Source organism: Strongyloides ratti (genome assembly GCF_001040885.1).
Source record: "Strongyloides ratti genome assembly S_ratti_ED321, chromosome : 2".
Lineage (NCBI taxonomy): Eukaryota > Metazoa > Nematoda > Chromadorea > Rhabditida > Strongyloididae > Strongyloides > Strongyloides ratti.
The window spans coordinates 15,975,778-16,000,452 of record NC_037308.1 but is presented as its reverse complement, the minus strand read 5'-3'; the positions used below and the strand labels follow the sequence as shown (position 1 = coordinate 16,000,452).

At 22.2% G+C, this 24,675-nt stretch overlaps 9 protein-coding genes across 9 annotated transcripts; 3 read left to right on the top strand and 6 right to left on the bottom strand.

The window, feature by feature from the left end:
* Positions 1-100: 100 nt before the first annotated feature.
* On the bottom strand, positions 101-4,035 carry SRAE_2000505100 (ABC transporter B family member 5; the record flags this gene model as incomplete). The annotated part of the gene is made up of 4 exons (XM_024644012.1): positions 101-729; positions 772-3,628; positions 3,688-3,939; positions 3,985-4,035. 4 exons carry the CDS (start codon positions 4,033-4,035, stop codon positions 101-103), a joined length of 3,789 nt encoding a protein of 1,262 aa, XP_024509616.1.
* Positions 4,036-4,398: 363 nt separating this feature from the next.
* SRAE_2000505000 (Nematode cuticle collagen, N-terminal domain and Collagen triple helix repeat-containing protein) lies at positions 4,399-5,405 on the top strand (the record flags this gene model as incomplete). The annotated part of the gene is made up of 2 exons (XM_024644011.1): positions 4,399-5,029; positions 5,080-5,405. The coding sequence occupies 2 exons, from the start codon at positions 4,399-4,401 to the stop codon at positions 5,403-5,405; spliced, it is 957 nt and encodes a 318-aa protein (XP_024509615.1).
* A 269-nt stretch (positions 5,406-5,674) lies between these two features.
* SRAE_2000504900 (Hypothetical protein) lies at positions 5,675-6,136 on the bottom strand (the record flags this gene model as incomplete). The annotated part of the gene is made up of 2 exons (XM_024644010.1): positions 5,675-5,839; positions 5,891-6,136. 2 exons carry the CDS (start codon positions 6,134-6,136, stop codon positions 5,675-5,677), a joined length of 411 nt encoding a protein of 136 aa, XP_024509614.1.
* A 3,588-nt stretch (positions 6,137-9,724) lies between these two features.
* On the bottom strand, positions 9,725-10,690 carry SRAE_2000504800 (Transaldolase; the record flags this gene model as incomplete). Its single annotated transcript, XM_024644009.1, has 1 exon — positions 9,725-10,690. The coding sequence occupies one exon, from the start codon at positions 10,688-10,690 to the stop codon at positions 9,725-9,727; it is 966 nt and encodes a 321-aa protein (XP_024509613.1).
* A 474-nt stretch (positions 10,691-11,164) lies between these two features.
* On the top strand, positions 11,165-12,547 carry SRAE_2000504700 (Prolactin regulatory element-binding protein; the record flags this gene model as incomplete). Its single annotated transcript, XM_024644008.1, has 2 exons — positions 11,165-11,311; positions 11,369-12,547. The coding sequence occupies 2 exons, from the start codon at positions 11,165-11,167 to the stop codon at positions 12,545-12,547; spliced, it is 1,326 nt and encodes a 441-aa protein (XP_024509612.1).
* A 526-nt stretch (positions 12,548-13,073) lies between these two features.
* Positions 13,074-16,038, top strand: SRAE_2000504600 (Sulfatase domain and Alkaline phosphatase-like, alpha/beta/alpha domain and Alkaline-phosphatase-like, core domain-containing protein; the record flags this gene model as incomplete). The annotated part of the gene is made up of 3 exons (XM_024644006.1): positions 13,074-13,329; positions 13,383-14,051; positions 15,341-16,038. The coding sequence occupies 3 exons, from the start codon at positions 13,074-13,076 to the stop codon at positions 16,036-16,038; spliced, it is 1,623 nt and encodes a 540-aa protein (XP_024509611.1).
* A 559-nt stretch (positions 16,039-16,597) lies between these two features.
* Positions 16,598-17,258, bottom strand: SRAE_2000504500 (Hypothetical protein; the record flags this gene model as incomplete). The annotated part of the gene is made up of 2 exons (XM_024644005.1): positions 16,598-17,090; positions 17,143-17,258. 2 exons carry the CDS (start codon positions 17,256-17,258, stop codon positions 16,598-16,600), a joined length of 609 nt encoding a protein of 202 aa, XP_024509610.1.
* An 887-nt stretch (positions 17,259-18,145) lies between these two features.
* On the bottom strand, positions 18,146-22,588 carry SRAE_2000504400 (Proteinase inhibitor I2, Kunitz metazoa domain and Chitin binding domain and EB domain and Cysteine-rich repeat and Lustrin, cysteine-rich repeated domain-containing protein; the record flags this gene model as incomplete). The annotated part of the gene is made up of 4 exons (XM_024644004.1): positions 18,146-20,898; positions 20,950-21,474; positions 21,522-21,752; positions 21,859-22,588. The coding sequence occupies 4 exons, from the start codon at positions 22,586-22,588 to the stop codon at positions 18,146-18,148; spliced, it is 4,239 nt and encodes a 1,412-aa protein (XP_024509609.1).
* A 1,341-nt stretch (positions 22,589-23,929) lies between these two features.
* SRAE_2000504350 (Cytochrome c oxidase subunit 1) lies at positions 23,930-24,241 on the bottom strand (the record flags this gene model as incomplete). Its single annotated transcript, XM_024644003.1, has 2 exons — positions 23,930-24,075; positions 24,106-24,241. 2 exons carry the CDS (start codon positions 24,239-24,241, stop codon positions 23,930-23,932), a joined length of 282 nt encoding a protein of 93 aa, XP_024509608.1.
* Positions 24,242-24,675: the final 434 nt, after the last annotated feature.

Sequence of the window (24,675 nt, the reverse complement as noted above, 5' to 3'; positions counted from 1 at the left end):
AAATATTTTATTTTAATTTAAAAATATAATTTGTACCATTTGAATGCTTTAAATAAAATTGTTAAAAATAATAATTATTTATATTAGTAATAAATATGTATTAATAATCTTCCATTAAATTACAATTAATTAATTTATAATATTCACCTTCTTTTTTAATTAATTCTTCATGTGTACCTTTTTCTACAATTATACCATTATTTATAACAGCAATACAATTACATTGTTTAATAGTTGATAATTTATGTGCTACAATAATTGTTGTCCTATTTTTAAATGCATTTTCTAATGCATTTTGAACAAGATATTCACTGTTTGTATCTAAAGCACTTGTAGCTTCATCTAATAAAAGAATCTTAGGATTTCTTATTAATGCTCTAGCTATTGCAATTCTTTGTTTCTGTCCACCAGATAATTGTTTTCCTCTTGGACCACAATTATAATCTATACCATTTGGTAATAAATTAACAAATTCATATATATTACTATCATGTAATACTTCTTCTAATTTTTTTTCTGAAACATTATTTAAACCATAACAAATATTTTCTCTAATAGAAAGATTAAATAAAGTTGGTTCTTGATTAACAATATTAACATTATTTCTATAATGATGTAAATTAAAATCTTTTATATTTATACCATCTATTTCTAAACTTCCATCTAATAAACAATAATGACGTTCCAAAAGTTGTAAAATTGTTGATTTTCCACATCCAGAATGTCCAACTAAAGCTAATGATTCACCAAAATTTACTTTAAAATCTATACCTTTTAAAACAATATGATTTGGAACATGAGGATAAGAAAAATATCCATTTTTCATTTCAACATTACCAATAATTGTTTTTTGATTACCATTTAAATCAAAAAATTTTGGTTTTTTATTAACATATTTATATAAATGTGAAACTGCTTTACGAAAAGGAAGATAATCAGGAATATATGGATATAAATAAAATAATGAATAACAAACATATGATATAGCATCAATACATTGAATTATATGATATGGATTAATATCATTATTTATCATTAACTTTGTTCCAATAATTATAGAAATCATAGTAGATGCACCAAATATACTATATCCAATTGAAAAAGCTCCAGAACTTAAAATTCCAGAATAAATATAATATTTATAAGATTGATTAAGATAAAAAGTATATTTTTCAACCATTTCTTCAATTCTTGTAAATGCCTGAATTGTCTTTACATTATTTATTGATTCCAATTCAATACTAATTACCCTTTTTGAAATAAAATAACTTTTTTTACTTATTTTATTATTTATAAATGTAAGAAAACCACTTATTCCAAAAAAAATTATTAATATACCTAAACCGGTACTAGCAACAATTTTATTAAAATAAAAAGCTATTCCTGATGAAATAATAAATGATATTATACCAACTATTGCATCAACAAATGTTAAATCTATTCCTTGATTTATATTTAATGTATCTGTTGAAAGAATATTTGTCAATTTTGCAGGATCATTTTTTTTATTTTCAAAAAAACCTAAATTTTGATAAAGAATATTTTTGTATGCCTGTATTCTCATTTTTTTACTCATATTAATACCAATAAATCCAAATAAATGACCACATGCACAATATGATAAGGCAAATATAATTGCTAAAATTATAAAAATTATCATAGCAATTGTACATTGATTTTTTGTACTGGTATCATCTAATGGTTTTGTAAATATATCCATAACATAAGCTGTAGTAAAAACAGAACTTGGTAATTGTAATCCATTTATAATTATAAAAAATATTCCCAAAAAAATATTTTTTTTTTGAGATAATGAAAAAATTAATATATTAGAGATATCTAATTTATGATTTTTCATTTTATTATTTTTTATTTTTGTTTTATCATCTCTATTTGTCTTTATTGAATACTTTGACTTGTCATTTATAAATGATGTCTTTGAATTTGATTCATATGAATGTTCTGTAGACATTGAAATTGAAGTTCTTGTTGTAGTACTTTTAAATGATGACATATTGGAAGAACAAAAAGTTGATGTACTATTTTTTGTTGAAGTTATTGACTTTAAATTTTTATCTTGACAATTTAATGATCTTTCTGATTTTTTAAAATTATTAATTTTTTTACTGGTTAAATTTTCACACATAGCAAGTTTATAATAAAGACCTTTTTGATTTATTAAATCATTATGTTTTCCACATTCTACAATTTCACCTTGGTCAAAAACTAAAATTTTGTCATATGATTTTATTGAATTTAATTTATGACTTATAGCTAATGTTGTCCTTCCTTTTGATGCACTTTTTAAAGCTTTTAATACTTTTATTTCACTTGTAGCATCTAATGCACTTGTTGCTTCATCAAGAATTAATATTTTTGGATTTCTAATAAGAGCACGTGCAATACAAATTCTTTGTTTCATTCCACCACTCATTTTTAATCCACCTTCACCAATAAATGTATTATATTTATTTGGAAGTCCATTAATAAAATTTTCAGCATATGCCATTCTACATGCTTCACTAATTTCATCATCTGTTGCATCTAATTTACCAATTAAAATATTTTCTTTTATTGTACCAGTAAATAAAATAGGTTCTTGAAAAACAATTGAAACATTTTCTCTTAACCATTTTAAATTTAAATCATTATGTAAAATATCATCAATATATATTTCACCTGATTTTAAATTATAATAACGCATTAATAAATTAAGTATTGTTGATTTACCACCACCACTATATCCAACAAGTGCACATGATTCACCAGGTTCAATTGTAAAATTTATACAATTAACGGCTAATTTTTCTGGACGAGATTGATAATTAAATGATACATTTTTAAAAACAATTTTTCCCTGAAAATTATTAATTATCATACCATTATTTTTTAAATAATCTATATCAGGTTCTTTATCAATTATATTTAAAACATTTTCTATATGCCCAAATGCTTCTACTAATTTTCCAACTTGATATACCATTTCATCTAATCTTACAATAGCTCCAAAAATACAACTTATAACAGCCATAATTGTTCCATAAGTAATTATACCACTTTTAACTAAATTATATCCAACATATAATGTAAGAGAAAATTCACAATTTACTATAAAAGTAAATAATGTATATGTTAATGTTAAAATAACAACTTTTTTTTTTGATATTTTAGTAATTTTATTAACCATTGTTGTGTATCTTTTAATTTCATTACTTTGTCCATTAAAACTCATTACTGTTCTTATACCAGAAAATATTTCTTCAATTACAGAACCAATTTCATTATTATATTCATATTCTTTATCACTCCAATGATTATAGTATATAATTCCAATAATAAGTGGTATAACAGCTCCTGATACCCCACCAATTAATGTTAATCCTAATTTATAAGAATAATATATTGAAATTATCAATGAAGATATGGTAAAACTAATTGTACATAAAAATATTGATAATTTAGGATTTAATCCATGGCGTATTTTTTCAAATGTTGATGATATTGATGATGAAATTTTACCTGGTGGATTTTCTTCAAACCAATTCATATCTTGTTTTAAAATATTTTTAATATAATAAACTTTTAATATTTTAATTTGTCTTTCTGTTAGTAAATAAAAAAATGTAGTCTAAAAAAAAATTATAATTATTATTATTTTTTTCTTTTTTTTTTTAAATTTTTACATACAGATAAGAAAATTGTCATAAAAGTCCCTATTACTAAAAAAATTTGCCTATATATAAGTTCAAAAGATTCATTTTGAATTTTTTGTGGATCATAGTTTGTTTTATTATCTCGATAATCTTTGTAACCACTAGCAAATATTTCATAATAAGAAGCTGTTAAAATACATTCAAATGGTTGTATTATTCCAGACAATAATGCGGAAATTATTCCTAAGTATAATAGAAACCAATCTATTTTATTTCCATATCGCATCTAAAATTTGTACTTTTTATAATTAAATTTAAATTATAAACATACATAATTTTGTATATATTTCCAAAAATATATTTTATTTATTTTTTTTGTCATTAATTTTATTTTAAATTTTATATATTAATTTAATATAAAAAAGATTCATTTTTATTATTATTTTTTTGTTATAAATTTCCATATTATTTTATTTTTGAAGAAAAAAAAATGAAATTTTCATATAAACATTTTTATTAAATTTTTAAATTAAAAATTTGTATAATATATGTATTTTTAAAAATAAAATTTTTAAATTATTGATTTTATTATTTTTAATTAATTAGGTTACTTATTATAACCTTGATAAGTTTTTAGTAGTATTTATAAATGTAACGTTAATGACCTAAATAAAAACTATGAAAAATTTTTGATATATAAAGTATAAAATATATACAAATACTTTAATAATTAAATTTATTAAAAATGGGTAACGGTGAAGTGACTCGTCTTCATCTTGCCTATTTATCTATTGCAATAAGTTCTACATGTATCCTATCAATGATTATTGTTCTTCCTATGCTTAATAATCAACTAGATAATGTTAATGAAAATATGATAGAAAGATTAAATGCTTTTAATTATGAATCAAAAAAGATATGGAAAGATCTTGTAATTAATCATGGAACTTTTAGGACTAAAAGAGGATATGGTGTAGAAAATTCTCCCGATGGTGATGATGGTGAACAATGTACAAATTGTATTAAATTATCTTGTCCACCAGGACCTCCAGGTCCACCAGGAATTGATGGTGAAGATGGTAGTGAAGGAATGCCAGGACGCCCAGGTAAAAGTGGTTTAGATGGTTTAGATATTCCATTAGAACCTGAACCAACTTTCCCATGTGTTATTTGTCCAGCTGGACCACCTGGAAATCGTGGACCTCAAGGTGAACCAGGAAGACCAGGAGTTAAAGGTGAACCAGGACAACCAGGTTTACCAGGAAGACCAGGAAAACCAGGAAGAGTTGGAGATGCAGGACCACCAGGTGTACCTGGAGAACCAGGTGAACCAGGAATCAAAGGTCCACCAGGTGATGATAGTATTGGTGGAACAGGTATGAATATTAAAAAAAAATAAATTTAAAATAATTAATAATAATTTTAGGTATTAAGGGACCTCCAGGACCACCTGGACCAAGAGGTCCAAAAGGTCCACCAGGACCAAATGGTTTACCAAGTAGCAATCCAGGACCACCAGGTCCAACTGGAGAAATTGGACCACCAGGACCACCTGGAAAACGTGGTGAACCAGGTTCTGCTGGTCAACCAGGTATTCCAGGAGAATCTGGAGAACCTGGAGGTCATTGTCCATCATCATGTGGAGTTCAAGAAATTGTTGGACCATCTATTACTGAATTAGATACCCAAGGATATCAAGGATCAGTTAGAAATTATAGACCAGGATCTTCTGGAGGATATGGTAAAAAATAATAATAAAAAATTTTATTTATTTAACATAAAAAAAATAAAAATGTAATTTAAAAATTAATTAAAGTTTGATTTTATTACAAAATTACATTAAAAAAAAAAAGATCGCAAGGCACAATATATATATTTCGTGCTCCAAATTATTGACACTTTATATTGTATTATTAGTTATAAAAAAGTAATTATACATGTATATTTTGAAAAAATATTTTTCAAAAATGCAGTCTATGTGAAATTTTGAGATCCCATAATTTTATTTAATAAAAAAAAAATTAAACAAAAATTGCTTTATGATTATTTCTTTTTGGTATATTGAAAAAACTTCTATTAGTACTGTCATCTGTTATTAAATCTTGTGATGAGACATTTTTAACAAATTCACTAAATTCAAGATTTCCAAGATATTCTTGTTTGGCTTCTCTAATCTTAAGCCAACACTTAAACCATAAATATATATTAAGGAGAAAAATAAAAATTGTAAAAAATACAACAAATATAGAAATTATTCCATCAATTCTTTGATCAGTATAAAGACAATAGAAACAGGCAAATAATGCAATAATATTTAATAGTGTTGTTATCACTACCTGCCTATCTATTAAAGGCGTCAAATTTCCACTAGTAGGTGGATAAGAAGACTGTTGAAAAATAGTATCATCCTCCAATTCATCTATCTCATCCTCTCTAGTTATTATTTCATCATCCTCATAATTTTGATAATAATGTGGTTGCATTCTATTATAAATAAATAATAATTAAAAATATAAGAAAAAAAAAAAATATATATATGTAATATTATATTAAAATAAATCACGTATAGTTATTAAAAATGGAAATTAATTTTTTTTTTATTATTATTAAATAATATCATTTATATCAATAAATATAATTACTCATTTTTATAAAAAGAAAAGAAAAAGAAAAAGGAAATTTTTTTTCATGATAAACAAAAAAAAAAGGTAACGCATCAAATTTACAAAACAAATTAACCAAAAAATGTAATAAATTAGATATACAAATGCATCATTTAAATGCTCTTATAGAACAAATAACAAAAAATATTAGATTTTTTTATATATACTTTTAGATATAGATAAAAAAAAAATATATATATATGTTTAAAATTATTATCATTTAAAATGTAATTACAATATGAAAATATAATTAAAATCCCTGTAAATAATGAATATATTTGTATATTTATTTGAAAAAAAAAAAATGTCTGCAAAATAAATGATTTATATAGTATTAAATATATAAAAAAAAAAAAATTTTAAAAATAATAGTAATTTTTCAATAAAGTTAATGTAATGTTTATTTATATAACAGTGACATTTAACAAACTTTTGTTATAATAATAATTTTTGTGTAAATTTTTTCAAATAGTTTGACAGAAATAAAAAAAAAAAAAAAGAAAAAGTTACAAATAGGCAGAATATTTAAAATGTTGTTTCGAGTAATGAAAAAGTTATATTGAGAAACATTAAAATAATGTTTAATTGAAGTAAATATGCTTAGTTCAATTGTTATCAATAATTAAAAGTTGTGAAAAAGATTATAATAATAGTAGGATAAGTGAGTTTAATAAAGATGATGTTTTATATTTGCAAATCTTATAATAATAAAATTTTAATATATAAAAAGTTTTTACATAGAATTAAAATAGATATTAAATAGTCTTTAAACATTTTTTTTATATAAGATTTTTATTTTTTTATGTTTCATAGTTAAATATTAATTATTTATATAAAAAAATATACTAATTCCTTAAGCTAAAATATATAGATTTTATAAATCTATTATAATTTAAATAAATATTTATTAATAAATATTATATCTTTAACCCTAAGAAATTTTGTTAGTTAGTTAAATTAAAAAAAAAAATTTAAAAACATAGTAATAAATAAATCAAATTTTATTTTATATAAGTTGGTGTTAAATTTTCACACCACTGAACATTCCTCTATTCATTTAGTAATGGTAATTAAAATTAAACTATACTATTATCAAAAACATTTATCATTAAAAACCAAATTTTTATACTAAAAAATAATATAGTTAAAATAAAATGAAATTGGTATTAACAACTTTGACCTTTTATAAATATAAATTTTATTTTATTAGAAAATTGTATTATTTAAAATTTTTCAAAATTATATATTAATTATAGTTAATATATATAAAAATTAATTAAAACAAATTTAATTTTTAATTTATGTAATCTAAATGTTTTAAAAAATTGATTAAATATAATAGTAGAAATAAAAGAAGAAAAAAAAATAGTTTAAATATTAATTTTATTTTAATTATTAAAGTATAAAAATGATGTACAAGAATGTTATAAATATATAATTGACAAAATTTTTCTATTATAAACAAATTCTTAAATTTTTCATAAAATGTTTTTATTATTTAAGTAAAAATATTATTGTTTTTAAATAATTTAAATTCTTAATAATCATTATAATCTTGTTTTTAGTAGGTGTTATTCAATAAATAAAAATTTTTCTTTCTTAAAAATATTTGTTAATAAAAAATACTTTTATTATATATGTGAAAACTATTTATAAGAGTTAAAGTATAAATTAAAATAGTAAAATATATAATATGGATAAATATATAGAATATATTTAATAATATATAAATATAATTATAATATTAAAATGTATTATTTTACATGTGATTGATTATAATATATGAATGAATTAATATAAGATGACTTAAATATATATATTTATATTGTTGTATAGTACAAAAATATTTACAGACAACAATTGTTGAGTTAAACATTAACGATACCTCATATCATATAGTATAATACTTAACTTTTGTCTATCTATTCATTTTATAAAAATTTTTAAATATAACAGTACAATGAGAAAAGATAAAAATAATACGTTAAACTAAATACATTTTTATAGTTCTTAATATTTAACAATTATTTTTTTTTTTGTTAATACAAAGTATTTTATTTTAACCAACTATTATTTTTGTTATTAGTATTATTATTATTATTATTATCAAATCAGGATAACTGGATATAAAAATATAATATTTTAAAGTTAAAATTATGATGTCAATTTAATGAAAACAAAAAAAAATTATTTTGTTAAAAAAAAAGAAAAAAAGAAAAAAAGATTATTTATATTATCTAGAATTGGTTTTTTTTTATTATTTTTTTTTTACAATAACAATAAATCTTTTGTTAAATATACTACCTCACTAGTATTGACTGTAAAGTTATAGTCAATGACACTATAAAATATAAAAGAAATAGTATTTATTTACATTATTTTCAAGAGTAAAAATTATTCACAATAATATCTTATATTTACATAACTAAAATATAATATCATTTATTCAACTACTTGATTACAACATACTTCTTAGTTAAAACTATTATTTAAAAAAAAGATATTTATGGATTAAAAAAGATATATATAATATATAAAAACTGCGCATAGGATCTTTCTAGATTAACTAAAGGAAATTGAGCATACGAAATGGATATTTTTAAGAGTTATTTATAAAATTTTTTTCTAATGTCAAGTAGAGGAAGTAAATAGTAAAGTTTGTGTGATAAATTTTTATCTATTTTATAATAATATAGATATAATAATTAACAACAAAAAAAAATTACTAGGGAAAGGTTAACATTTCATAGATGTATTCATTTTTTTTTTTTTAAATATTTTATTATTGACTAAGATGAAAATATATATATATATATATATATATATATAATTTATTTTGTATAACAAAAATTTTAAGTATAGTGTAATATTTTGTATAAAATTATACTCTTTGGTTAAATTTTATATTAAAATAAGCGTCCTAATTAATTAAAATAAAATGATATATCAAGTATATGTTAAAATTATATTTATAATATTATAAAGTAAAAATAATGTCATCACAATATATCTTACTTTTATAAAAATTATTGTTTAAATGCATACATATATATATATACGATAGTAGTATTATTATTATTAAATATTAATCCTTTTAAAAGACATCTGGCACAAGAAGTTTTAAAAGACATCGGATATGTAATAATTAAAATAAATGAACTCATTAATAGAATATACAATTCTTTACAACTATTAAATAAGATAAAATATATTATAATATTGTTATTACAGTTAATTGGTTATGACAAAATCAAATAAAAATGCATAACTTATTTTCTAAAATAATAATATGTATGCCTTTACTATCACAATATCAAATGTTAAATTTAAAAGTACTTTTATGATTGTTTGAAAAAGAAAAATTTTTACAACAACCACTTAAGATAAATATATTTTAAAGTAATGTATTTATAGTTTCTTTTTAATTAAATTTTCTAATTCTCTTGCATCAACGGCAAATTTTCTTATACCATCAGCAAGTTTCTCTGAAGCCATGGTATCTTCATTCATTGCCCAACGAAAGACTGATTCAGTAACATTAATTTCATTAACTTCACTTTTTTTAGCATTTTCAATAGTAAGAACAACTGGAAGTACCTCATTATCTTCAGCTAATTTTAATAAAAGATTTGGTGAAATTGTTAATAAATCTGATCCAACAAGCCCCTTAATTTCTTCAGTATTTCTAAATGAAGCAGCCATAACCTGAGTTTTATACCCGAATTTTTTATAATAATTATATATTTTTTTAACTGATATTACACCAGGATCTGTATTACGATCATACTCCTTAACATCAGTATTCTTAACATACCAATCATAAATTCTCCCAACAAATGGTGATATAAGTGTAACATTAGCCTGTGCACATGCAATAGCCTGTTCATAATTAAAAAGTAGTGTTAAATTACAATGTATACCATACTTAGATTCAAGTTCCTTAGCAGCTTGAATTCCCTCCCATGTAGATGCAAGTTTAATTAAAATTCTTTCCTTTGAAATACCCTCCTCTTCATATAACTTGATAATAGATAATGCTTTGTTAATTGATTCATTTTTGTCAAATGATAATCTTGCATCAACTTCAGTTGAAACTCTACCAGGAATTATTTTTAATATTTCTTTACCAAAAAGTACAAATAATTTATCAGCAGCTAAAGAAATTTTTTCCTCTGTACTCAATTTATCACCATTTTTTTTGGCATACTCAATAGCATTATCAATCAAATTTGAGTATGCTTCCATTTTTGATGCAGCTAAAATAAGAGATGGATTTGTTGTTGCATCAGTTGGTTGGTATGCTTTGATTGCATTAAAATCTCCTGTATCAGCTACAACAGTTGTAACTTTTTTTATTTGTTCCAAAACTGACATTTTTTCTAGAAAGAAAAGTAAAAAAATTTAATAAATAATTATATTTTTTTAAAATACTTTAACAATTATTTTATAATATGTTAATAATAAAAAAAAAATTAATTTTAATAAATTGAGAATGTCACCTTATATTATATATATAATCAATACTAAATTTTTAAAGTGCTCAACCCTATTTCTAATTTAATATGGTGTGATATAAACATTCCGATAAGAAATTATTATTTTTAAATAAACTTTCAAATGCAAATTTTTAATGAATTAAAAAAGATAATTTTTGTAATTTTTATTTATGTCAATTAGACGGTTAAAAAAAAAAAAAAAGAAATAGATCATTTCTCTATTTACAAAATAAAGAATAAATACGGCGCGGTCATTTTCTTCATTCCAACTCAGTCATTCTTTAGTTATTTTATTATTTAGTAATTAAATAATAACAAACAATAATTATAATATTCAGACTTATGTTTAAATATGGGTTCTGGATCATCTAAACCACCTCCACCTGTTGTTGCTAAGTCTTCAGGTCCAGTTTATGCAATAAAAACAATTGGTTCCAGGCATTTTATTATTGGTGGTGGTGGTGGTGCTGCAAAAACTGGAGTTCCAAATGAAATTGAGGTTAGCTTATAAAATAAAAGAAAATATTTTTTATTTTATTTGAAAATTTTTTTTTAGCTTTTTCTTATGTCATATAATAATTTTTGTAAACTAGGAAGAAATAATAATAAAAATGATAATCTTATGCAAGCAAAAAAAACAGCCTCTTTTAAAACTAATCCACATGCCACAATGAATATGGATGTCTTAAAAATTGGTGGAATAGATGATTGTAAATATTTAATTGCTGCTGGTCATGATGAGTATTGTAATTTGTATGAAACAACAAATTTTGACTTATCTGATGAATGTGAAAATGAAATTGATGATCCAAGTAGATTAAAATTTAATTTTATTAATGTAGCAAAATTTATAACTGATAAAAAAGTTGATGGTGGTTATCAGAAGTGTGTTCGATTTGACAAATCTGTAAGTAATATTGATAAAATTAGAATGGCTACTGGTGGTGGTGATGGTAATATTAGAATATGGAATATTACAGAATTTTTAAATGATAAAAATCCATTAAATAAAAAAAAACCTATTATTGTATTTAATAATGCTCATGAGGGTGATGTTGATGATATAGATATATGTGGTAATGGACGGCATTTATTAAGTGTAGGAAGTGATCATAAAACAATTATTTGGGATATAGAACAGGGTAGAAAAGTATCTGAAATTTTATTGCCAAAAAGTATGGTGGGAATATTTAAAATTCGTTCAGGGAGATTTGTTAATTTTGATAAGAGTGGTGGTAACGTAATATTTGTCACAGCAATAAATCAAATTAAACAATCACGTAAACGTATTTGTTATTTAGCTTTATGGGTTTTTCTTAGTGAAAATAAAGAAGCACGTATAATAACAATGAAGGAAATAGGAAAAGAAAGTATCTCAACATTGGCTGTAAGTAATTGTGGAAATTTTACAGCTGTTGGAACACTAGAGGGTTCAGTTGGTATTTATAATAGTCATAGTATGGATCAGTTATATTTTTCACCTGCAACACATAAGATATTTGTAACAGGAGTAGAATTTCTACCAAATAAATCATACGACACTCTTGGTAGGCTACCTGGGGTTGCTTTGAATAACAAAACAAGTGTATTATCATTATCTGCTGATCAAACTATTCAATTACATTCTGTGCCTTATACAAAACCATCTTCAACTTCTAAATTTTTGTTAACACTTTCATTTTCACTTCTTATTTTTTATTTTATATTATCATGGTTAATGAATGTTAAATTATAATTTCTTGATAATATTTTTAATTAATGATTGTATAAAAATGAAAATAATATTAGAAATTATTTATAATATTAATTATTTTATATTTATGATAACTTTTAAGAAATAAAAATTATATATATATTTTTTTATAATATGTTAATAAAATATTAGTCATAATAAAATAAAAATATAATATAAAATAATATAAGATAAACTCCTTCTTTTACAAAATAACTTCCTTGTCTACATTTTTAAGTACTGAGAAATACATTAATGTGTAATATTAATGTGTTATTTCCAAAAAAATTACTAATGTCTAATTCATATTGTTTAGCATTAAAATTTATATAAAGCATCACAATTTAAATAAGTTGTTTTAAAGTGTAAATATTTCTTTTTTTTTTTTAATGATAAAATTAATTGAAATAAGATATATCAAAAATTATATTTTCAACAAATTTACTTCTTTTTTTTGAAATTTTTATTAATTCTTATTAATAAAATAAATGCATTATTTTATATTAAAAATATTAAAAATATTATAGATATGTTATCATTTTTCCATTCTGTTTATATAATTATAATATTTTCTTTTATTAATGGAAAGGATGTACCAACACCTGATCGACCTAATATTGTTGTTTTGATGGTTGATGATATGGGTTTTGGAGATTTAAATTCATATGGAAATCCATCACAAGAATTTAATGAAATTGATCAAATGATTAAGGAGGGAAGAAAATTTACATCAGCATATAGTGCTGATTCAATGTGTTCACCAAGTAGAGCAGGATTTTTAACAGGTATTATTAATTTAAAAAAAGAATTTTTTTTTTTATAATAAATATAAATTTAGGAAAACTTCCAATACGCCTTGGAATTGTTGGTGGTTCAAGGGTATTTATACCATCAGACAAAGGTGGTCTTCCAAAAAATATAAAAATTATGTCAGAGATGCTTAAAGATAATGGTTATTTTACAGGAATGATTGGTAAATGGCATATGGGTATTAATAAATATAATCATTCTGATGGTGAATATCTTCCAAATAAACGTGGTTTTGATTATACAGGAATAAATTTACCCTATACTAATGTTTGGGAATGTGATACAACAGGAAAATATTATAAACCTGGTCCAGAAAATAAATATTGTTTTTTATATAGAAATAATCAAATAATTCAACAACCAATAAAATTTGATAATTTAACTAATCGTCTTGTTGATGATTGGATGTCATTTTTAAATGATCGTATACAAAAAGATCAAAATAATTCACCATTCTTTTTTTATTTCTCTTTTCCTCATATTCATACAACACAATTTGCTGATTATCCATTTCGTGGAATGTCAAAACGTGGAATTTTAGGTGATAATCTTAATGAAATGGCATGGGCTGTTGGTAAAGTATTAGAATCATTGAGAATCGCAAAAATTGAAAAAAAAACTTTAGTTATTTTACTTAGTGATCATGGACCACATGTTGAACTTTGTAATAATGGTGGTAGTACTGCTGGATTGAAAGGTAAGTAAAAATTAATGATTAAGTGATCAAAAATTAAAGATAATGTTCTAATAATTTGTTTAACAAATATAATTTATATATTAAAAATTAAAAGTTTTATTACTGTAAAATAGATATTAAATATAATTAGACTAAGATTTATTGTTATAGAAATTCAAAGTAACTTTACATATATTCTAATAATATCATCTCTCTTACAATATATATAAGATATATCAATTTATGAAGAAATTAAGTTAATCTTTATATAAGATTGATTTAAAAAGTAATTTTTTTTTCAATATAAGATTTATCTTCAGGTTCTTCTTCCTTCTATATACAGTATAATTTTAATGATTAAAATAATTTAAGAATTCTTAATAGATAATTTATGTATTTCAAGTGACATAAATATTAAAATCGATTGATATTGAATTTAATTTTAATACTAAAAATTTTACTTTTTCTTTTATATTATTTAAAACTTCTTCATAGTTTTTAGATGATTAATTTATGCAAGTTTTGTACTTCCTGAAATATCTCATTTATTAATAATTTCTTTTATAATTTCTTGTTCAAAATTATATAATTTAAAATTAGAATTTGAGGTAGATTTTTATTTGAAATAAGTTTCTTAATAATCATATAATATTTTTATTAAAACAAAATACTTTTATTATTATTATTTTTATAATCATAAATCTACTATTTCATCCAAAAAATTGATTCCTTCTTTTTTTAATGAAAGCATCTTTTAAAAAAACAATCATGGTTTTTAATAAAATTTTATTATTTCTAATAATAATAGGTCTAGTCATTTATAATGATTTTAATGTAAATACACTAGTTAATTCATTATTTTTACTTTTTTTAACACTAAATTTAGAAATAATAAATATATAAAAAATTTGTATTTTAAAAATTCTTACTTTTTTTTTCCATTTTCTTAATAAATTTTTTAACCATTGAATTCATTCTTTCTAATATTGCTATCAGGTAAATATTAACCGTTGTACAACTTAAAGTTTTTTAATATCATAAAAGAAAAAAAAGTTAAATACTAATTAAGGTATAATTAAAATTAGTTAACGTTATTATACCAAGCTATATGTGTATTTTTTTATTTTTTTATAATATTATTATAAATTGTTTTAAGAAAAACATCTCTTTACCTTTTTTTTTTTAAAAGTTTAAAATTAAATAATTATTATATATATAGTTATGGTTAGATGTTGTGTAAAAATAAATTTAATTAAATATTCCAAGAAAAAAAAAATTATATTTTTAATTATATTTTAATATAATTCCAGGTGGTAAAAGTAATAGCTTTGAAGGTGGTTTTAGAATTCCACTTGTTGCTTGGATGCCTGGTACGATTCCCCCTGGTACTGCATCAGATAAAGTTATATCTGCAATGGACTTTTATCCAACATTTGCAGCAATAAGTAATGTTAATAGACAAAATAAAATTACTGCCACAAAAGATATATTGGATGGAATTAATATATGGCCTGAATTAATAGGAAAAAAATCTAAGAGACGACAGGTAACAAGTAATAACTTTGAATATGACTATTTAACAAAAATAAGTTACAAAAGACCAATATTTTTTTATTGTAATAAACATTTAATGGCTATACGTCGTGGTGACTTTAAAATTCACTACAAAACTTCACCTATATTTTTAAATTCAACAAATGACATAAAATTAGAAGATTATTGTCCTAATGGAAAACCAAAAAATGATTGGTATGTATCACAAACATGTCCTGATAAGGATCTTATTACTCATAATCCACCATTAATTTATAATATATCAAAAGATCCATATGAATTATATCCTTTAAAGGATAATAAAATAGTTAAAATGATTAGAGAAGTATTTAAAGATATTATGGATAGTCACATACAAAGTATAATTCCAGTTCCAGATCAATTAGGAAATTATGACCCAAATGTTATTCCATGTTGTGATCCTCCAAAATGCCGTTGTGATAAACTAACATAAAATAAATATATAATAATAAAGAAAAAAAAAATTATTTTTGATATAATTAATTTATTCTCAACATTAACCTCACATCTAGTTAGACAAGTAAGGTATATTTAGTCTAAAAAACATTTTTCTACGAATCATTGATTTATTTATTAATTACTTTCTTAAAAATTATATAAAGTACATAATATTTTGAAAAAGTAAAATATTTTTATTGTCACGCAATAAAAATATTAATATCTCTTCTTTCTCTAATATTATATTAATAATGTTAAAGAATAATTTTAGTTTTTAATTTTAAATTTGTATATAAATGCCAATAATATATATTTAAAAATATTTTCTATGTCTAAAGTTGCATGACAAATTAATTGTAATATAAATTTCATTTTTTTAATAACTTTACAAAAAGAGAGTTTTTTTTTTTTAAAATAAACTGTATAAAATTAGAAAAAAAATAATTTAAAAAAAAAAATAATATAATTATTTTAATGCGTAAAATTTTAAAAATAAAAGCTTATTTTAATAATAAAATTTTAAAATAAAAATATTTTCTTATATAAATGATTTATTATTTATTGTAAGTAATATCTTCAGTAAAATAAGCTTCAATTGAACCATCTTCATGGTCTATTGTATGCATTGTCTTCATTGGCTTATTAGATTCAAAAGATTGTTTTTCAACAGAAAATTTAACTACATTTTTTGAGCAACATCCACTTTTGCTTTTTTTATCTCCTATCTTTTCAATAGAAAATTTTGGTGAATTATTATTTTCAAACTTTGGTAATCTAACAATATTATCTTTTTCTTCATTCAATATTCCTGGATTTGAATTACTATGACGTTTTGCCTCAGAAGTCTCTTTTCCATCCATACTTTCTATAGCATTAAATACAGAACATGTCTTTGAACTTTTAAATAATTTTTTTGGATTTATAATTTTTCCAACTCTAATTGTATCCTCACTAAATTTTCTATAATCTTTTAAAGCACGATCTTTTTCTTTTTCAATAATATTTTTCATCTTTATTGTTTCATTACTATTAGATTTTGAAGCACAACTAAAAAACATTTAAATTAAAGATAATAATAATAAAAATAAATAAAAGTTACCTTTGGCAACATTCATTATCACATAAATCAAGTTTTTGTGTACTTTTTATGAATTCAACAAAGTCAATTTTTTCATCCAAATGATTTTTTTCAATAGATTTTTTTGAGTTAGACATGACTACCACTATAAATAACTTTAAATTTATATAAAATATTATAAAATAAAAAAAAATATATTAGGAAAAAAAAAAGTTCAACAAAATTTATTAAAAGAATCAATAGTATTAATGTTCAGTTTATTAAAAATATTTATAAAAATGAATGGAAAATATATAAAAACATTAATTTAAATATATGATAATATATATTTATATATCTATATATATATCTATATATTATTTTTTTTTTTACAAAAGTTATAATTTAAAGTAAAATATTAATTTAAACAAAAACTAATTAAATTTAATATATTAGTTTCATTAAGAAAAATATGGTATACCTATCCACATAAATTATTATTGAAGTTGTTATATGTGTGTTAAATGAAAAATATAAATTTTCAATTGATAATATACTTAAGAAATAGGTAAAATATATTTAGTGAGGGTGGAGGTGGATTTTATTTAATTTATGGTAATAAAATTTTAATGAGAAAAGTTATAAGAATTTTTAATAAATATAAAGGTATAACTTTATTTGCTTCATCTTTGTAAAAAAATTTTATAATATTACCTGAATAAAAAGATTGACATTTTCATAAGAAATTTATCTTATTGAAAATTCTTATAAATATTATAATAATTATTTTATAGTACTTTAATAATATATTCAAAATTAAAAAAAAATGACTTATTTAATATAAACAACATATACTTTTTAAGAAATAAATTAATTATATACAAAATTATTTTGAGTGATAAATGAAGTAAGATGTACTAACGTTAAATAAATATAGTAATTTTTATTTATAAAATATGTATAATATATTTTAATACTTTATTACGATAAATAATTAGAATGCTAGTTTATAAGTTTACACAAATATATAAAATTAATAAATATTTTAGCTTAATTTAGGTGTTTTAGATGTTATTGTTTCCTCTTCGTCTCTCATTTCCATAACATAAAATAATTCTGGTTCCTGGTTTTGTGGTTTTAAATAATCATTTAATCTTTCTTGAGTAAATTTAGATTCTTTAAATTCAGTACAAGAACCTTTATCATTAATATTATCAAAGTTAACTTCTAATTCATATCCAGGTTTACATTGACATGTAATTGACTTTTCACTACAAAAACTATTTTTAACCAAACATTGTTCATCTGCAACAACTGTATCTAAACAAAAACCACCAATTGTTCCATTTTTTCTTTCATCAACACTATCCATTAACATTACAGTTGTAATGTCATGACATCTTCCTGCTATATTTAAAAATCCTAATGGACAATTTTCAACACATTTAGCATTATAAATTAATTTATCATGAGGACATGCACAATATTCTTTATTACAGTAAGCATATTGTGTTGTTAAACTACATTGTTCATCAATTTGACATCCTCTTTGTCCAAGATAATACATTTTTTTACATTTATTATTAATAGCACTAAATCCATTAGGACATCCTTTACTTGCATCAAGTTCTTCAACATCAGAAGATGACATTCCAGCTCTTAAAACTAATTGTCCTCCCTTTAATGGACTCATAAAATTCATATTATTATTTGGAATAATAGAACTATCTTCATTTCCATAAAAATTATTTCCTCCAAATTGATTAAATTGATTATTATTTAAATTAATTAAAGAATTTTCATTTCCATAATTATTTGATTTTATAATAATAATATTTGAACAACATTGCCATACACTTGAATCATGTTTATTTTGTTTACAAACATAATCAATTGGACATACATCTAAAACACTACACCTTTTAGGCATACCAAATTCTAAAAGTGGTTTACTTCCTGTTGGACATCCAATTTCTTCATCAATATTACTATTAAAATTATCTTCATTATTAGGAAGAGGAATATTTTTATTTGGTGACAAAAAAACTGCTGATTCAAGAGGTGCACAACAATATGAATTTTGTTTTTGTGCAGAGTAAACACATGTATAGGCACCAGAAGTTGGACAAGGTGTAAGTGTCATGTGACAACTTGGTGGCTCAGGAGAGTTCATTCCAACATATGGTATTTGTCCAATTGGACAATAACCTTCATATTGTTTATTAATTAATTTAGTTGAACAACATATCCATTTACCTTTTATTGTAGATTCATCACAATCATATCCAACTGGACATGTATTAAATTCTCTTGTACATTCTTTAATTGATTGTGTAAATAAATCTTTATATGGTTCACCTTGATAACAATTTGGTTGTAAATTTAATTTATTTATTGGTCCATCTTCACAACATACATGAATTTTATCATCCATTAAACTTGATATACATGAATATCCATTAGGACATGTTTTACTACCTTTAGGACATACTAATGGTCTTCCTGCCATTGTATAAGCTTTTCTATTATCAGGACATGATGATCCATCTAATGGTCTTTTACAACATATTGCTGTATCTGGATCACCTTCACATTTATATCCAGATGGACAATTATTAACATCAATATTACAAGCTAATGCTTTACCATTAATAATATATGCAACACCTTTATTTGGACATTGATCAGGTGATGGACAACAATGAAATTCATCATCAGATGTCTCTTGACAAATATAATCTTTTGGACAAGTATTTTTTATACCAATTTCACAACTTTTAGCTGTCCTAGAACCTAATTCATAAAATGGAATTTTATTTCCTTTACATTTTGGTACAAGTGATCCTTTATTTCCAAAAAATGTATTTGTTTTACAACATACATTAACACCTTTTATTGAACTTATTGCACAGGCAGATCCTCTTGGACAACCAACTAATCCTTTTCCACATAATTGAACCTGTTTTGGTCCTAATAATACAGCTTGAAGATTTCTTTTACATGTTGGTATTCCTTTACAACATACACCATTAAGACCAGATCCCATACATGTATATCCATTTTCACATACATTTTTACCATTAATTTTACATTTTATACCATTATTTTCTAAATTATCAGGACATGTTAAACGTTCACCTACTTTTTGACGTAATGGTAATGTTCTAGTTGATTGTCCCCCAATATTTAATCCTTTTTTTGTACTACTAGAACTACAACATAAAAAGAAACCATTTACTTTATCACTTTCTATACAATCATAATTTCTTGGGCATGTATTAGATTCAGGTGTACAGGCAACAAAACTATCAGATCCTGGTATTATATATGCTTTTCTTGGTGCTGGACACTTTGCAACACTCTGACAACATATTGGTACACCAGCAGTTGATGTGACACATGAATATCCTGATGGACATGAAGATGCAATATTTAATGTACATTCTTGTACCATTCCTTCACTTCTATATGGATTCATACCACTTGGACATTCACCAACAGGTTTTGTACAAGCTTCAAGACATGCTGATTTAGAAAAAAATCTATTAGGTGAACCACCACATCCATTAAATAAAAATTGTTTACATTCAGCATGTTCATCATCCCAATACCAAGCTTTTTCTGCCTTATATTTTGAACAGGTACTTCCAAGTGATACATGTGTTTGGCAGGCTAATTGTGGTTCAGGACAACAATTTCCACCATTATTACAAATATATCCATCTGGACATGGAAAATCATCTGAACATTCAGCTAATTCATGATTTGGAGCAATTAATGGAGCCATTCCATTACAAACTAAAAAAAATAAATATTAAAATAATATAAGATAAATATTAAAAAAAAAACCATTAGCAAAAGTGAGCACACATGTTTCTTCACACTCATTAATACTTAGAAATCTATTATTATTTCCATTACAACCAAAAAAATGAAAAGGTTTACATTTTTTTTCTTCAGAATCATAATAAAATCTTAAAAATGATGTATTTGAATTAAAACATGCTATTCCAGCAGTTACTACTTCATTACATGTATCTTCTTTTATGGGACAACAAATAGCATTACTATTTAAAATAGAATCTGTACAAGTATAACCAAAAGGGCAAGTATTAATATTTTGATTAATTAATGTAGAACAATAGGTATTAGCGGCAAATTGTCGATGTGGTATACCACCTTTGTGACATTGTGTATATTGGCAAAAATTTTCACATTCATTTTTTGTTTTGAAATTATTTGAATTTCCACCACATTGGGTAAATTTAAACATTTTACATGTACCACTATAACGATCAAAGTAATAACGTAATGTAAGAGATGCATTATTATTACATTTGAAACCATTTTCTTTAGGTAAATTACAAACAAATACTAAATATTAGGTGAAAAAATTAAAGAAATATACAATTATATCATACCAGATGATGGGCAACAATATGTTACATCATTTGATGTTACACAATCAAAACCATCAGGACATGGTTCATCATATGAACATTTCATAATTCCTTTATTTAATGGTTCACCAACAGGACATTCAAAAAACATTGGACAACATGTTTCATTTTCACAAGAAAACCCTATTGGACAAGGATATCTTTTACTACATTTGATTTTTCTTTTTAATGGAATCCCACTATTACAAACATCTATACGTGAATGTGCAAAATGGATTAGGTAATATTAAAAACACAACAAGCAAATGTTAGGCAAATAAAAAAAAAAATAGATTTTATAAAAATCTAATAAACTTACTATTAGAAATTGTTGATGTATCAGAACATAATATATTATTATTAAACATATTACTTTTTTTACAAATAAAACCATGTGGCCAACTTTTTTTATCATTCATATCACAACCTGTAAAACCACCAGTCATACTATTAACAAGTCCTGCTGAATTTGTTGGACAACCAAAACTTTGACCACAACATCTTGTTGTTGTATCACCAATCAATGTACAACCAAATCCAGAAGGGCATGATCCTTTTTTATTTAATAGGCAAGTTTTAGGTAAGGCATTATCATCAAAATAAGTAACCTGATTTCCTGGACAAAGAATATCTTTATTTTCTTCAGTTTCAAAATTTGGATTTTTACAACAATATGCTGTTCCAGTTTTAGAATAAATATTACAAATATAACCATCTGGACATGATGAAATTGAGGGATTACAAATAACGGGTGCTGATAGTCTTGTTAATGGAATACCACCATTACAAATATCATCTGGTGCCTGATTTTGTGGTTGTAATAATGGATCATCATTTCTATTTATAGTTTCACATTCTGCTTTTTCAGTATTAAACATACTTCCAGGATTACACATTTTAATTGTAAAAATTCCCTCCAAATTACAATATAAATAGGAATATGGATCTTCAGGATTAACTTTTTTTATAGATTCTGTTGGATTACATTGTAATGCTATTGTAGATGTAAATAATAAAAAATAAATTGTGATTCCAATTAAAGGAATCATATTTTTACTAAATTATAATAAACTTAATTAATGTAATATAAATAAAAATATTTTAAAAAATTATATAATAAGAATGGTTTATTAATTAATTTAAATTAAACGTGATATAAAATTATATTAGTTTATTCTAAATTAAATGTTAATTAATGAAGCATAAATCATAATCTAACTACTATTGACCAAAATCTTTTTAAAGAATTGCATTAGGAAAATAAAATAATAAATGAATCTTTTGATAGGCTTTATGTGAATAAATACTTTTACTTTAAACACAAGTTTTTAAAAAGTCTAACTTCAATAACCTTCTTCAAAATGGTAATCTAGTTTAGTTATAAATTAAAAAAGAGTCTAACAATTATATATATATATATATATTAACTAGAGTATTGATGATTCACATGAGGTTAACATAAAAATAACTAACAAAATTCATGACCGGTTGTCTAAGAAGGTCCAATATAATAAAAAGAAAAAATATTAGTAAAAAGTTGTCCAGTTTATTGTTTCAAAGATATTTTTCTTTCCACAAAATAAAAATATTATATTTCAATATATATATATTAAAAGGTAAAAGGATGAAATTATTTAGAAATAATATTAGATAAAACTTAAATAACCAATATTAGCATTATATATTTTGTACCGTTATATTAGATATATGAACATATAACAATAACACTTCAACAATCATATCATATTCTTATTACCAAACATATTCATATTTATTTTAATCTTATTACATAATTTAAAAATAGATCTCCATCATCTTAAATTATTATTTTATTACGAGAAATCTTCAATTACTTAAATTTTAGATATATAAGATTTACCATCTATTAATATGTTATATCACTAAGTTAAATGTTGTTATATTGTATTTTTGAGTATCACCTTAATATCTTGAAATGTTTCAGCCATTATATTTAATGAAATAATACTTTCCTTTATATCAAAACCAATTATTTCAAAATAACATTTAGTAGTTTGTGATTATTATAACATATTCATAATAATCAACTTTTTACTTAGTTATTTTTTTTTTAAAACATCTAAAACAAGTTTTGACAATGATATTATTTATTCTTGTTAACTTAAATTAAACCGTACACTTTAGATTACTTATACAAATAAATCTTTATGTACTATTTTAAAATAATTACACATTTAAGGTGAAAAAATAATATTTTATTTTTAGAAATATATTGTAACAAAAATATTAACATAAATTAAATTTTTATTTTAATAAAATAGATATTATAATGAAGAAAAAAAAAAGATATTTTAAAATGAAATTACTTTATATTTTAACATTATTTTTAATAATATAAATTATATATATAATTAAATATTACTAATAATAATCATATCTTCAAATTCAATAACAGCATCAAATGAATTATCTCCATATTTTTTCGTGACAAAGTTACTTGTAATTTTTACATACATTTTCAAAAATATATATATATGTTCTTTATCATAAACAAAACCTGTGATAAATGATCATCATAAAGATAAACCAGCAAAAATACCAAAAACAGCACCAAGACTTAAAACATAATGAAAATGAGAAACAACATAATAAGTATCATGTAAAATAATATCAATTCTAGAATTAGACAACATAACACCAGTCATTCCTCCAATAGTAAACAAAAAAATAAATCCAATAACTCATAAACATTCTTTTTTGTCTAACACTTATTATGTTAGAAACAAAAAATAAAAACTTTACATGTCTTTTTATATTTGTAAGAATACATTTTTATGGATTATATTGTTAACTTTTTTTTTTATTTATTTAATTTGTATTATTTTTTTAAAAGTTAAAATTTTTTATGTAAATATTTAAAGTTTATTAATCATATATAAAACTAATAATAAATATGTTAGTTGTTTATTTTATATATTTTTTTTTATTATTATTCCTATAAGTATTAAATGAATACTTAAACATTCAATTGGTGTCTATTTTTTTTTTTATAAAACACCACCTAACATATAAATTTTAATGATTATAATAATCATGATAATTAAAGTGTAAACACAAGGCAGGATTAATTACTATTATATGAAATAAAATTTTTAAG